Here is a 15,890-nt window from a genome sequence, read left to right on the forward strand (position 1 = left end):
AGGTCCAGCCCCAGGTGTACCATAGGGATGGAGATGGAGACTTTTCTAGCTGGGGGTGGGGGTGGGGGTGGCTGTTGGGATTGAAGCCACACCTGGACTCCTCCAGCCTCGCCTGCAGCCCTGGCCTTTTGCATCCTCCATTCACTTTAATTTGGACCACCCTCAAGTCATGCCAAGCAAGGGCACTGAGTGGTGCTGGCCAGTTAGCTTTGACCTGCCTCTCTCAAAAGAGGGTGAAAGTAGAGACCAGGCCAGGGACCCCGTTCTTGGCTTCCTTCCTGGACCCTCTGTCACTTGGTGCTGCTCTTGGGGGGGGGGGGAGGCGGTAAGCCATGTGCTCTCTGAGAGACAGCAAGGAGCTGGGGCTTTTCTGCTTCTGTGAACTGCCACGCAGTCAGTTCTTTACTGAAATTAATAATAAATACTTACTGTCTAAACAGGTGCGAGAGCTGTTATTCTATAAGTAGCAAATAATTATTTAAAAAACAAAGAATTTGAGTAGCACATGCTCGTATTACCCACTGTAGTTCATCCCCAAAGCACTGTTGGGGATCATGCTTTTTGAAGGAGAATCTTACAGATACAGACTGGCAAAGCAGAGTTATGGCTTGGGGGGAGGCTCCTGCCCCCCCCCCCCAGGAGCTCATTAGCCCCCATTCTCCCTCCACCCCCCACAAAGGAAGAGACGTACACACGGGGCATCCAGCTGTCCCCAGAGGTTTGGGGCAAAGAGGGCCATAAATGCATCTCTCTCTGATAAAGCCATCTCCTGGCAGGGCTGAGAGTCTTTGCTGAGGGCCTGGGGGCTGCAGCAGCCCCAGAGGCCTGTGACAGCTTGCATCTTCTCCAGGGCTGCTGGGGGCGAGGGGTGGTGGACTTCCGTGTCCATTGGTGGAACCCCGTGCTGGGTTCCGTGGTTCAGACTTCATTTAGTAGGTAGCTGGGTGGTGCAGTGCACAGAACTCGGAGTCAAGAATACTTGAGTTCCAGTCCAGCCTCAGAGACTTCTTAGCTGTGTGACCCTGGGCAAGTCATTCCACCCACAGAATGGAGATAATAACAGGGGCTGCCTCCCTGCATTGTTGTGTTGCTCAAATAAGGTCCTATGAATAAATGCTGGTTTCCTCGTCAGGCAGAGGGGGGGGAAGGCAGAGTAGCAGGAGTGGTGACTGGACCAGTCTGGTTGAGAGAAGTGTGATGACCATTTCACATCTCTGGTTTCCTTGGTGACTCTGTGTACTTCATTTTATTGCCTTTAACCCCATGAGGCTGACACGGGCCCCTCGGCCTCTCCACGTTGCCAGAGCGTCCATGGCGTCCAAAGAGCCACAGCCCCCAGCCCCAACAGGGCTTTGGGTGCTGAGCCGAGGAGTTTGAGCAAGGTCTTGTAACAAGCCCCAGGGTGTGGCCCCAGATGTGGGGCTGGGCACATGTGTGGTGGTAAAGAACTGGGAACTCGTCCACATTCCTTTGACCAGCCTGAGGAACCAGCCCTCCCCCACCCTGTCCCTGGGCCCCAGCTGGAACTCCCCGCCCCGGGCCCCTCAGCTGCAGAGCCTTGCTCTCTCTAAAAGAAATAGCCACTTGTAAATGATACCCGCCCAAGGAGCTGGGTCTGAACCCTAGCGAGGGACAGGGCACGTTCCCCAGTTATTTCAGGTGAAGAAGCCGGTGCAGACGGGTTACGATTTCCCAGGGCAGAACCAGGACTTGGGTTGGTCTTATGGCTACAATTAGTAGCTAACGGTCGTAGGGCACCCGCCACGTGGCAGGCCTGGCATTAAGTGCTTTACAGTCATTATTTCATGGGACCCTGTGATCCCCATTTTACACAGGAGACCGAGGCAGTCAGTCAGAGGGGTGGTGACCTCCCCAGCTCACAGAGCAGCCAAACCTGAGGAGGTGTCTTCCTGACTTGTCCCCTGCACCACCAGCCGTCTGCTCATTTTTCTATTTCTGTCTTCTCCCCTTGGCTGCATTCTGACGGGCAATAGCCGGCTACATTTGGCTCATTAAAAACAAATGAGCACTTTCCAGTTGAAATGTGTTTTTGCAGCAGAGCTGTACATTTAGAATAGGAAACTGTGGGGAGCCGTGCGATCCCAAATTCTGCACTAGAAAGAATAGGTTTGGGGGTCTACTCTCCTGGTTCTGCACTGCTCCATGTAGGCCTCATATCTTTAGTTGCCCCGGTCCCTAAACTTATTTCAATAACCATCTCCTAGGCCCTTCCCGGGTAAATTAAAGCCAAAAGACCACAAGTCACAGCAGCGCAGATGATGCCAGGCTCTGTGAAATGGTCATTCTTTTTGGAATTGCCTGGCTACCAGATGACCCCCATGTGGGAGGAGTCTAGCGGCCAGATGGGTGCTCACTACCAGACCTGACAGCAAACGACTGCTTCTTGGCTCTGGGAGGGAGACTCTGGGTGTCCTGAAAACTGGTATTTTTATTTCCGGGAAGTTTTTTGTTCTGTGCTGGAAACGTGCCTCTCCTTCATCTCACACACAAGCCGTCTGCCTTTATCGCAGAAAAGCTGGAACGGTCCCGTTTATTCTTCCTTCGGGGTCCAGTTAGGTTCAGCATTCCTTGGCTGCATGCCTGGTAAACCTTTTGGAAAAAAACGATCCAGAGAAACCGGCGTACTGGAGATGGCAGGATGACGGGGCCTGCATCCTGTGGAATTAATTTCTGTCCTTCCCAGACAGATGCGTCCCCAAGAGGATAATGAGACTCCTTCACTTCAGAGTCCCAGCGTCTGCTCTGGATACAGCCTTTGTCTCTCCAAGGTAGGAGAGCTTTGCCCATTGTGGTGAGCAGCCACCCCCAGGTCAGAGTTCAGGCATCAGAGAGTCCCAGGATGCCTTGGATCTCAAGGAGGTGTTTCAGCGCTTTCACAAGCACCTGGGCTTTTATTTTCAGGTAGATCCCCATAAACCTCCAGAGTGTATTGGCTGCTTTTTATACCACCAGCCTCCAGTTTTCTCTCTTGATGCTTGGGGGATTCTTTGCCCATGAACTCCGACCTCCAGCTGACCTCGAGCCTCTCCCAGTCCCAGTCCCCGTCCCACCCCCCCCCAAGGGGCAGCACCCACTTCAGGGTTTCCTTCTGTCACCCAGGTTTCATCATGTTTAGGCAGATAGAAAAATCACAAGGTCCTTTGGCTCCTGCGAGTGAACTGCCCCCATCCACTCCCTAGGTGCCTCCCCATGCTTTGCCGAACCATTCCTTGACCATTTGGTGGGGCTTTCTATGTTCAGAAACAGCCCAGACAGTAAATGAGCCTAACACTCATCAGAATTGGCTCAAAGACCTCAATCTCATTAGAATTGGCTCAAGGAGGGAATAACATACACACTCAGCTGGGTGGAGTAATCTCTCTAACCTTGCCGGAAAATAGGAGGGGAGGGGGATAAAGAGTGAGGGGCAAAAGAAGGAAGGGCAAATTGGGGGAGGGGACAGACAGAAGCAAATCCTTTTGAAGAGTGATAGGATGAAAGAAGAGGGATAATAGAATAAATATCATGAGAAAGGGATTAGGATGGAAGGGAAACAGTTAACAATAGTAATCATGAAAAAGAAAAAAGGGGGAAAAATTGTACAAAAAATATTTATAGCAACTCTTGGTGGAGGCTAAGAATTGAGAATCAAGGGAATGTCCATCAATTGAGGAATGATGGAAAAAGCTGTGCTGTATGATTGTGGTGGAATGGTCTTGTGCTACAGGAAATGACAAACAGGATGATCCCAGAAAAACCTGGAAAGACTAATGAACATTGATGTATAATGAAGTGAGAAGAGCTGGGAGGACGTTGTGCATAGTGACAGCAGGATTGTTCAATGAGCAATTGTGAATGACTTAGCTACTCTCAGCAGCGCAATGATCCAAGACAATCCCAAGGAACTAATGAGGAAGCTTACTGTCCGTAGTAGATTATACATATATAACCTGGTAGAGATCTTGTGGAGGGGGGAGGAAAGGGAGGGAGGGAGGGAGAAAAATTTGGAACTCTAAATCTTATGAAAATGAATGTTGAAAACTACCCTTACAGGTAACTGGATAAAATAAAATAAATGTTTGTTGCTAAGTACTCATGCAGTGTTATTTGGGAATTTAATTGTGTCGTGGAAATTAAAATCAGAAAAACAGAAACAGCCCAGAAAAAAAGTGAAAATGAATGTATGCAGAGGCCTTCATGCCAGGCCCTGGGCAAGCACGAGAGAGGTTTCAGAGACGCTGGACTGGTCCATCCCTGGGGCTCGGACGCTGCCCAAGTTTGTCATCATCTTCCTGGGACTTTTCCACTGGGTTTGGGGGTTCCCCCCACCCCAGGAGGTGATTGGTGCTCTCCTTTTGTCTTCACTTTGCCCTCAGGTTCTGTTAGATTGGGCCAGGCTATTCACAATTTCTTGAAATATTGCGAACAGGCTTTTAAAAAAATCTTGGCTTTTAGGGAATCTAAGAATTCAGAAATTATATTTTTTGGCTTCTTTCCCCCAGTATTTGATATTTTCTTCTGTTTTTAATCTGTCGACTTTGTCCTAATATTCTTGCTGTCTCATGGAGTCTTCAATTTCTGTTTGATTTAGGCTAGTTGGGTTTTTTTGTTTTATTTTGTTTTTGTTTTTTCAGTGAGGCAATTGGGGTTAAGTGACTTGCCCAGGGTCACACAGCTAGTAAGTGTTAAGTGTCGAACTCAGGTACTCCTGACTCCAGGGCTGGTGCTCTATCTACTGCGCCATCTAGCTGCCCCGATTTAGGCTAGTTTTGAGGGATACCATTACTTGGGTAGAGTTTATCAGCTTCTCTTCTAAGCTGTTTTTCCCCCTTCCCATTCCTTCTGTAAGAGCTTTCATCCCTTTCTTTCTATTTTTAAAATCTCATTTCTTCTAGTTATTCGTGTCCCTTGTGGAAAATACATTTTTTTCCTTTGAAAACCCAGTCAGTTTTTACTGAGTGTTCTCTCCTTCCTTCAAGGGACCTCTGGGTTTACAATAATTTATCATACTGCTCTCTGGCATTTCCTCTAGCTGTTTTTGTTGCTGAATCGGGGCTTGGTTCTAGAGCCAGGCCCTATCCTCTGCCATGGCCGGGTTGGTCTCGCCTTGGATCCCCATGCTGACTCCTCGACCCATTCTCTTTGAACTTCAGGGCACCGGATCTTCAGGTTCCTCTCTAGCATCTCAGGACATGGGGCAGCCAATCTGAGCCTGGCCGTGTGTGTGTGTGTGTGTGTGTGTGTGTGTGTGTGTGTGTGTGTGTGTGTGTGTGTGTGTGTGTGTGTGTGTGTGTGTGTGTGTTTTGGGGTGGGAGAGGGGCCTTACTCTTGCTGCCTCTAAACCCAGAGCCCTACAAGGCTGCCCAAATTGGGGGGGGGCGCTATTGGCTTGGTGGATGCCCCCTTTCTGTTATTGCCTTTGGATGGATGCAACTGGGGATGGGGGAGAAGTCAAGATAGCTTCTCATTGCATTTCCTGATCACTGCTCCATAGGTATGAATGTCAGGTTTTGCTGTAGATTTGCAGACACTGGGCCTCCTGGGAGGCCTGGGGAGGGTCAGACAACTATTTTGGCTGAAAGTGACTCTTGCATGTTCAATAAAATAGTATTATTTGGACAAATGAAGCATTTGATTAATTACTTTGTAACTGAAAATTGATAAAAATCAGCTTTCATCTAGGTCAGTTCAGGAAACCCAAACTATGGTGTTATACAGATGACTCAGTCTTACCTTCCCCTTTTTGGTGGGCTTTCATGCCCAGACCCTGCCATGTAGTAGAGTTAAGTTAGGTAGAATAAAGTAAAATAAATCAACACAGTGGCCATGCCTGGAGTACAAATATACTTCATCATTCTTGATCTAGTGTACAACATTTTCATTAAAGCAGTCGCTTGATAAAATAAAATTCTACTTGGATCTCTAAACATGTGTGGAGTAATATTGCCTAATTTGCTCTCCAAAAATCACATAGTGTTCTTTAGTTGTTTTCAGTCAGGTCCAACTCTTGGTGACCCCATTTGGGGTTTTCTTGGAAAAGATACTGGAGTGATTCACCATTTCCTTCTCCAGCTCATTATACAGGTGAGGAAAGAAGTAAACAGGTTGAGTGACTTGCCCAAGGTCACACAGCATCTGAGTCTAGATTTGACCTCAGGTCCTCTTGACTCCAGGATTAGTACTCTTAACCACCATGCCACCCCCCACCCCCCCAACAGGACTTTCTCAGATACAGTATTCTCAGTAGCATAAATGGCCATTTACACAAGGGACCTCATGTTTGAGATTGTTGGTTGTAGTCTTGTGAAAGAGAAATACTCTACCAGAGACATACTGGGCTCTGATTTGTCCCTGGGAGACCTTGTGTCTATTGATTTCATTAGTGCGACTGCTTCCTCCACAGCCCAGACTGTGGATGGTCTCTGGTGGGCACCCAGCCGACTGGTGAGGAGCCTCTCCAAACTCATTGCCAAGTCTGTAGCCTCTTGGGTTTTTATAGCCTGGCATAGTCGGTACTTTGCCAGAATCATTTTTTGAGAATTGTGTCCTCTCTGTGCCCTGGTGAGCCCAGTGTTTGGAATGGGCGGGTAGCAGTGGGCGGGTAGCAGTGGGTTAAGTCTGAATTCTCACACCCTTGAGAAGTGTCATGTAGTATTACAACAGTCTCGTGCTGTGTAAATAAAACACAACCTGCCCAGCCCAGTGTGAGGACAAAATAGAATTCTAGACATAGAAAATCCAGAGAGATCTCAGAATCTCCTTTGTTCTTCAGTCGTTTCAGTCACATCTGACTCTTCCTGATCCCATTTGGGCTTTTCTTGGCAGAGATAGTGGAGTGGTTTGCCATTTTCTTCTGCTCATTTTATAGTTGAGGAACTGAGGTGAAGTGACTTGCCCAGGGTCACACAGCTGGGAAGTGTTTTAAGTGAGATTTGAACTCAGGTCCTCCTGTTTCCAGACCCAGTGATCTGAGCCACCCAGCTGCCTAGACATATAGTACCTATTTTAACCTTTGTTTTTATAAGATTTCTCCTTTCAAATTTTTCTCCATCCCTCCTCTCCCTCCCCTCCTCCCCAAGATAGCAAGTAACCTGAAAGAGGTTATATATGCAGTACCGACTTTAAATAGCCATAGTAGTATTAGGATTCTTAAAGATGCATTAATTTTTTGATAGGGAGCTTCATGTGTAACCAACTGATCATCGTCCTCTATTTTTAATATATGTCCTCAGGTGGTCCTCCTATAAATGGAAACTTAGTCACATTTTTGATAAATGGTCTCATTGCTAAACTGAGAGCCTCTCTAGGCTTGAAATTCATCTTTTTTGTGATCTCTTTTTCTCTCCACGATTATTTTTGTCCAGGACACGTTATTTTCCTACATTCGTGAGAATGTTAAAGATTATCTGCACACGCACTGGGGAGAAGAGGAGTGTCAACAGGATGTGAGTCTGCTGAGAAAACAGGTTGGAAAGTTTGCTTGCTCTCCCCATCCCCATCCCCCCCCCCCCCATTCCCAGGGTGGCTTCAGTGCAGCCAGCCCCCATTTCTGCATGCGCCCCTTCGTTGTAGTGAGTATTGATGCATTCCAGTATCTGGTCACCCTGTTTCTCCCTCTCTCTTGCTGGCAACATGCATTTTCATTGTTTCTCTGTCTAGCCCCCCACCCTCCAGTAACTGCACCCAGACTTTTGACTCCATTTGTCTCTATCTAAAATTTTTATATTCATACATTCTCGTTTCCCTTCAAAAAAAAAATCCTTTTTTTCTCCTTTTCTCCCATCTACTGCTTGATTCTTTCTGCTCTGTGGAGCTCATGCCTTATTATAAACAAAATGTACTTGCTCTTCTCTCTCCCTCCCATTCCCTCTCTCTCTCCCCTTCCTTACCCCTTCCTCTCTTCTCCCCTTTTCTTTTCCCTCTCTCCCTCCTTCCCTCTCTCTCTCTTATTCTTTCTTTCCCTCTCACTCTCCCTGTGGTTTTTATTTTTATATTATTATTTGGGAGGTGGGCAATGAGGGTTAAGTGACTTGCCCAGGGTCTCACAGCTAGTCAGTGTCTGAGGCCGGATTTGAACTCAGGTCCTCTTGACTCCAGGACCGGTGTTCTGTCCACTGCTCTGCCTAACTGCCTCTTCTTCCTGCGGTTTTACATTTTGCATCTTAATAAAGCAGATGCTGTGGAAACAGTGAAGACTAACATTCTGTTTCTAGATGTAGTATCTTGAGTGCTGTCCTTTAAGAGGGTAGTGTGCTCTCAATAGAGAGCGGGAAGGTCTTGGTTCTGCTGCTGCATTGGCCCCTCTCTGGGCCTCAGTTTCCCTCATTTGTCAAATGGAGAACAGATTAAAGTCTCCGTGCAGCTTACCTGTTTTGTGGCCTGCCTTTCTCTGATTCAGATAGGAAGTGATCCATTCCATCTGGGATGACAAGACAAAGTATATAAAGACAGTGTCTGCTGTGGTCTTCAGGTTTCGTTTTGAAAGGATTTAACCAAACAAATCATCTTTAATGACTTAAAGGCAGAAGAGGATTCCCACTTGGAGGGTGTTGTGCTGATCCCCCCCAGATCGGAGCATGGCGCTGACGACACCGAACAGATGATCCAGGCCGTGGTGGACAACGTGTACTGGCAGATGTCCCTGGATAGGAAGACCCCCGCCCTGAAGCAGCTGCAGGGCCACATATGGCGGGCTGCCTTCGCCGATGGGACAGTGAAGGCCGAGTGAGTGACTGGGATAGAGCCCCGTCCCCCCAGCCAGGCCCCCTTAGATCCCTCCCAAGCCGCAGAGTGCAGGCCTCCCACAGAGGAGTCCCTGAGGGGCTGTGGGCAGAGCGCCCTCCCCAGCCTGGCCAGGACTGCTGCCCCCTGGCCTTTGCCAGCTCTCTGAGGCGTTGCCCTACCCTGGCATGTGGCGCTGTGGCTCTGAGGTGAACTGAGGGCCAGTGCTTGGGTGTGTTCGTTTTGTTGTATGATCTCCTCCTGCGGGATAGACGATCCAGATAATGAGCAGTTAGGTGATTTCTCTCCATCTTTGTCCAGCACACAAGTGATGGGATGATATCCTTGGCCAGCTGTCCTCATCTAGCTCCCAAACAGAGGCGCGCACACCTGGCAAGGCCTCTGGAGACCTGGGAGTTCATGCCACACTCACATCTGCATCTTGTGGGCACGGAGATTGCAGCTTCTGATGGGCCAGTTAAGGAGGGGGGAGCAGCGCCCCGGACAGCGGCGGTTGTGCAAGGGTTGTAGTGGCTGGCGGGGCTGGACCCCTGCGAGGTGGGAGGGGCTTTTGTGGCAGAGCTCTGTGTTTGGTGCTGTCCTTTCTATTAGAGCCGGGCTTGAATCGAATGACTGGCCATGGGCTGCTTCTGGCTCCTGAGCCTCCAGTTCTGCATCTATGAAATAAGGATAATAATTATAGCAATAACAAATGAGATCATGTAGGTAAAGCACTTTTGGAGGGAGACCTTGAGCCCTCTTCCTGGCAGCTTTCCTCTCGGGGAGTGTCATGGCGGAGGTGACACTGGTGGCAGCCAGGACCCCGGCATTCTTTGAACTACATGAGACTGTGGCATTGTAAAGAAAAGCGACGGCTGGGGGGGAACCTGACTCCTGATCAGTGAAACACCCGGTCCTTCTGTTCCCACGTCCTTCATCTCCCTGATTCCGTCTCCTGCACTGATGCTGCCGAGCCCCCGCAGGAGCCCAGTGGTTATTCTCTTGTATTCCTACGTAGTTACATGTTCCCCAGTCACGTTTCAGTCTGGTTTGGGGGTTTCTGGAGGTTGCCTGTCTGACTCCAGCTCTTCAGTGCCGGTGACCTTTGTTAGGTTATCGGTTGTCTCCTCCCGTCCGTGTCCCCTGCACTGCTGATTCTTCTTTGATTAAATCCCACGGAGGGAATGTCTGTGTTACAAATAAGCTTGGGGACCTAGAGACAGCTTGAGATTGTTTAAAACCCAGCTGTCTGGGGGCAACTAGGTGGTGCAGTGGATAGAGCACCAGCCCTGGAGTCAGGAGGACCTGAGTTCAAATCCGACCTCAGACACTTGACACTTACTAGCTACGTGACCCTGGGCAAGTCACTTAACCCCAATTGCCTCACCAAAAAAACAAAAAACAAAAAAAAACCTTTGCTGTCTGCCAAGCCCAGGCCCAGCTGATCAGCTTGGTGCCGTCTGCGGTGGTTGTCCTGGCTGTCCATAATCTGACTGGCTTCTTGGGATTTCCAGAGTGTGGACCCTGTGCACATCACATTTCTAGGGGGTTGGAGAGTTACGGCCTAAGCCTGAGGAGACTGCTCAGCTTCCAGCCCTGCTGGTGCCCGATCACATGGCCTCAGGCGTCTCTCTCTGCTGCTCTGGGCCTGTCATTTATAATGGGAAGGCTTCAATGAAACAATCTCCGGTGTGTCTTCCTCTCCCCTGCCCCCCTCTTTAAAAGTCCTGTGACCAGTCAGCAAGAGAAGTATCTCATTGTATAAGCATTGCTGGGGATCATGCCCGGGGAGGGAAGCTACTGCTCTCCACCCTGGCCACCTTCCCTTGCTGCTGCTCTACCAGCACCTTCCAAAGCAGACCCCCACCCCTGCCCGTGTCTGGAAGGCACCAAGCCCCTGAGGGAGCCACAGGGCCCTCAGACCCAGCATCCTGGCTCTTTCCACCCACCACTGGCTATGACAGTGCACTGTCCTATTTTTATACTCACTAAATGGGTGACTTCCCAAACCATAATTCCCCTCCCTGGCCTTGCTGTGTATAGGTGGTCTTCCTCATTACAGGTCTTTTCTCTTCTTAATTGGAATGTTTTGTCATACTGAAGCTGTCCTTCCTAGTGGTCTTTGCAGAGATAGTAATATATCTTTCACTCCAGTTGGAAATGCTTATTTTGGAAGTGGGAAGGAAAGAACATTTATTGTATTAAGTACTTAAATCACACCATATGATCAGAATAAGAACTATTTGGGGTTGTTCGGACTTTGGAATAAAACAAGGCTGCAAAACTTTCTGAAATGAACCAGTATGAATCTGATTTCTCCTAGTTGTGGGATCTTGGGATTGGAAAGGACATCAGAGGTCAACTCGCCTGTATATAAGCCATAATCTTTTCTATAACAGAAATTAAGTGATTAACCACTAAGGGGACTTGTACCTTCCCATGGTTGCCTCTTCTACTTTTCAATAGGTCTGATTATTTCAAATTAAATTTGATGCCACCATTTTTGTCTGTGGGTCCTAGTTCTGCCCACGGAAGACAAGCAGAACAAAACTAATCTCTTCAGCTATTTAAAGAGTTATGATGTCCTATCCCATGCCCCTTCTCTCCTTGCCCCCCAATTTTTATCCTTCTCCAGTCTAGCTATTCCCCAGTCATTTCTTCATTTGATCCTCATGTCCTGGTCCCATGCTGGTCTTTCACCATCTGCTCTGGATGGACTCTTTCTCATGATAGAATTATTTTCCTTTTTGTCCAGCTGCATTTGATCTGCCAGTAGCAGGTTCTCCTTGAATCCCTAACATAAACAGAAACCAGTTGTCTGTCTGTATTTTCTCTCCTCCCCTGCCTCATCCCAGCGTCCCTGATAATTTGGTAAAAAAGGACAAACACCAAAGAAATTACCAGTCTGATTTGTTCAGTGGAATAAATGAATTAAAGAAGCAAGGTATACACAGATGTTCACAGAGAGAGCCTCATTAAAAAAGACCATGTGGGGGGGCAGCTAGGTGGCGCAGTGGATAGAGCACCGGCCCTGGAGTCAGGAGTACCTGAGTTCAAATCCGGCCTCAGACACTTAACACTTACTAGCTGTGTGACCCTAGGCAAGTCAGTTAACCCCAATTGCCTCACTAAAAAACAAAACAAAACAATGTGAAAAAAAAAAAAAGACCATGTGGTCACAAAGAAGCCCTTAGTAATATTAAAAAGGATCAAAATGCACCTAGGTGGCGCAGTGGATAAAGCACCGGCCTTGGATTCAGGAGGACCAGAGTTCAAATCTGGCCTCAGACACTTGACACTTACTAGCTGTGTGACTCTGAGGAAGTCACTTAACCCCCAATGCCCCGCCCCGCCCCCCCAAAAAAAGGGCCAAAATGTATTCCAGGTTACTTTTTGCTTTGATGTACTTGTGACCTTTTCCTTTTAGAATATCACCTTCCAAGCTCTTCACCCCTTGAAATGATGGCTGCTAAATCTTGTGTGATCTTGATTGTGGCTTCTCAGTGTTTCCTTCTTTCTGGATGCCTGCAGTAGCTTTTCCTTGACTTTGGCTATAATATTGCTGGGAGTTATCGTTTTAGGCTTGTCTCAGGAGACAATTGATAGCCTTTTTCAATTTTTACTCTGCCATTTGATTCTATTTGGGCAGTTTTCTTTTAAGATTGCTTAGAATATTGTGTCTAGGCTCTTTTATTATATCTTGATGCCTCATGGAGCAATTAGCTTCTGTCTGGCTAATTCCAGTTTTTAAGGTGTCTCCCCCGCCCCCCAGTAAAGTTTTATAGCTTTCATTTGACTTTTTAAAATCATGATTTAGTTCTTATTCTTTTTTTTTTTTTAATTCTTGTTTTAACTTTTCTAGGAATTCTTGTTCAAATCTGGCCTCAGATACTGACTAGTTGTGTGACCGTGGATAAGTCACTTAACCCTGTTTGCCTCAGTTCCTCATCTTTAAAATACCTGGAGAAGGAAAGGGCAAACCACTCTAGTATTTCTGCCAAGAAAACCCCAAATGGGGTCACAGAGAGTCAGACGTGGCTGAAATGGCTGAACAAGAACAAAATTGTGTACCTGATCAGTTTTATTGGTCAACCCCTATTTTATAACTAGAACTATATTGTTTTGATGACTATTGCTTTGTAGTATAGTTTGAGTTCTGGTACTTTTTTTACATTATTTCCCTTACAATTTGAGAATTTACGTTTCACATTTAATTTCTTCAGATGAATTTTGTTAACTGTTTTTTAACTCAATATTTGTGTCCTTTGATAGTTTGATTATGGCACTGAATAAATAACTTTGGGTAGCATTGCCATTCTTATTATATTGGCTTGGCCTACCCATGAGCAATTAATCTTAAGTTATTTAGGTCTTTATTTGTGTAAAGTGGCTTTATGTATGTAGTCATATGCTTCCTGTGTGTGCCTTGAGGTGTCAGATGTTTCAAACATTTTGTAATTATTTTAGATGGAATTTCTCTTTTTCTGTTGGGCAAATGATCCAAGGATAAATAAATAGATAATAAAAGATAGCTTACAAATAATCACTTCCACATCTCCAAAAGTCAAAGAAATGCAAAATTAAAATAACTTTGGCCTAACACCCACCAAATTGGGAAAAGTAAACAAAATTCCATGGCCATGAGGTTGTGGAGAAACTCACATTTCTGTTGAAACAAAATTTATGGACTTATTTTGCAAAAGAGTCTGGCATATTCATTTGACACACATTTTTAAGTTCCTCTAGAACATTTTGCTAAGTCTTAGAAGACTTAAAAATTTAGAAGGCATACTGTCCCCATCACACAGCTAACTGTAATATGCTGCGTGACTTTCAAATATAATCATAACCTTTGACCCATTAATCTGAGTATTGTAAATATGCCCTTCGTTAACCGAAAGAGACTCTAAAATCACTTTGTATGGCCCTCAAGACTTCTCTTTTTATAGGTTAAAGATTCTTGGATCTTGCCCCTAGTTCTCATGGGGCATGAGCTAAAGGCCTACTCTCACTTGTTACTCTCCTTCTGGGTGGCCATAGTGGCCACTTTCTCCTTTTAATTGGCTGATTCTAATCTACTGTCAGCCTGGAAACCAGATTATCAGAGCTGGGTAAAGAGTAAACTCACCACAAATGAGGGGCAGGGGGCTCTCCTGCGTAAAGGGATAAGCTTTTTTCTCTCCACTTTAGCTGCGGGTCAGCAGCCTCATGGGAGCAGGGGGAGAGAGAGAATAGAGAGGGGCCCCCCCAGCATTGCAGACTAGCGACCCTGCTCCTTGTCAGCAGAAGGCCTGGCTCTGGCTGTGGAGAGGCTCTCACTCGCTTCTTTCCTCCAGATTCTTTGAGGACGTCGTTCCCGCAATCAGGAAATGGAGACAAGCCGGCATGAAGGTGTATATTTATTCTTCAGGTAGTGTTGAGGCGCAGAAGCTGCTCTTTGGCTATTCGACAGAAGGAGACATTCTCGAGGTGAGCTTTCTTTTCTGGTGCCACCAAGCTCTGGGTGGTTGCATGGTTTAAGTTAGCACCATACAACAAACCATCCTCTCGAAGTCTGGGGAAGGGAGAGTGGGGGCTGGATTTGCTTGGAATACATAGTAGGGGGATGATGAAGAATGGGTGTCTGTAGTCTTCATTTCACTCTGACTCGCTGAATTGTTGATTGTCCTTCATTCTCGAAGAGGACCATTTGGAACTCAAAATCTTACAAAAATGAATGTTGAAAACTATCTTTACATGTAATTGGGAAACAAAATACTATTAAAAAAAAAAAACCGGGGAAGGGGCGGCTGGGTGGCGCAGTGGATAGAGCACCGGCCCTGGATTCAGGAGGACCCGAGTTCAAATCCGGCCTCAGACACTTAACACTTACTAGCTGTGTGACCCTGGGCAAGTCACTTAACCCCAATTGCCTCACGAAAAACAAACAAACAAAAAACTGGGGGGCGGCAGCTAGATGGCGCAGTGGTTAAAGCACCAGCCCTGGATTCAGGAGTACCTGAGTTCAAATCCAGCCTCAGACACTTGACACTTACTAGCTGTGTGACCATGGGCAAGTCACTTCACCCCCATTGCCTAAAAAAACCCAACAAAAACAAAAACAAAAAACCAACAACAACTAGCTACACCCAAAGTCTCAAAGAAAAATGTGACTTGGTCTCAGGCCCAAAAAGACTTCCTAGAAGAGCTCAAAGGATTTTAAAAATCAAATAAGAGAAGTAGAGGAAAAACTGGGAAAAGAAATGTGATGCAAGAAAATCATGAAAAGAGTCAACAGCTTGGGAAATGAAGCACAAAAAAATACTGAAGAGGGGCAGCTAGGTGGCGCAGTAGATAGAGCACCGGCCTTGGATTCAGGAGGACCTGAGTTCAAATCCGGCCTCAGACACTTAACACTAACTGTGTGACCCTGGGCAAGTCACTTTTTTTTTTTTTTAAGTGAAGCAATTGGGGTTAACTGACTTGCCTAGGGTCACACAGCTAGTAAGTGTTAAGTGTCTGAGGCCGGATTTGAACTCGGGTCCTCCTGAATCCAGGGCCGGTGCTCTATCCAATGCACCACCTAGCTGCCCCTGAAAATCATTCCTTAAAAATTAGAATTGGGCAAGTAGGCAACAAAAAAACAACACAGTCAAAAGATTGGTGGGGGCGGAATAGAAGAAAATGTGAAATAATCTCATCAGAAAAACAACTAATCTAGAAAATAGATCAAGGAAAGAGCTTAGGTATTATATTCCAAGAAATTATCAAGGAAATCTGTCCTGATATTCTGGAACCAGCCAAATTCCAGAGTTCTCAGGTCAAGGAGAAAATATTCAAGCAGCCAGAAAGAAACAATTCAAATTTAATGGCGCCACAGTCAGAATAGCATGAGATTTGACAGTTTCTACACTAAAAGATTGGAGGGCTTAGAATATGATATTCCAGAAGGCAAAGGAGCGAGGATTACAACCAAGAATCACATACCTAACCCAGCAAAACTGAGTATAATCCTTGCGGGGGAAATGGGCATTCACTGAAATTAAGGACTCTAAAGTCCTTATCCCTGATAAAAAGACTAACACTGAATAGAAATTTGACTTTGAGATACAAGACTCAAGAAAAAGCATAAAGAGGTGAACAGCAGAGAGAAACCACAAGGGATTCAACAAGGTTACCTCCTGCTTGGG

At 46.5% G+C, this 15,890-nt stretch overlaps 1 protein-coding gene across 5 annotated transcripts in view; it reads left to right on the top strand.

Annotated features, from left to right (window-relative positions):
- Nucleotides 1-15,890, top strand: part of ENOPH1 (enolase-phosphatase 1) — a 28,202-nt gene that overhangs the window by 5,086 nt on the left and 7,226 nt on the right. For 2 of the 5 annotated variants that reach the window (XM_043969568.1, XM_043969565.1), the window contains exons 2-5: nucleotides 2,709-2,789; nucleotides 7,365-7,466; nucleotides 8,522-8,724; nucleotides 14,058-14,190. In XM_043969568.1, coding sequence (XP_043825503.1) covers nucleotides 2,709-2,789; nucleotides 7,365-7,466; nucleotides 8,522-8,724; nucleotides 14,058-14,190 — 519 coding nt within the window. Of the gene's footprint in view, nucleotides 1-2,704; nucleotides 2,790-7,364; nucleotides 7,467-8,521; nucleotides 8,725-14,057; nucleotides 14,191-15,890 lie in introns of all 5 variants that reach the window. The other 3 variants (XM_043969566.1, XM_043969569.1, XM_043969567.1) reach the window with 2 other exon arrangements.

The sequence above is a fragment of the Dromiciops gliroides genome, chromosome 6 (genome assembly GCF_019393635.1).
Source record: "Dromiciops gliroides isolate mDroGli1 chromosome 6, mDroGli1.pri, whole genome shotgun sequence".
Taxonomy (NCBI): Eukaryota; Metazoa; Chordata; class Mammalia; order Microbiotheria; family Microbiotheriidae; genus Dromiciops; species Dromiciops gliroides.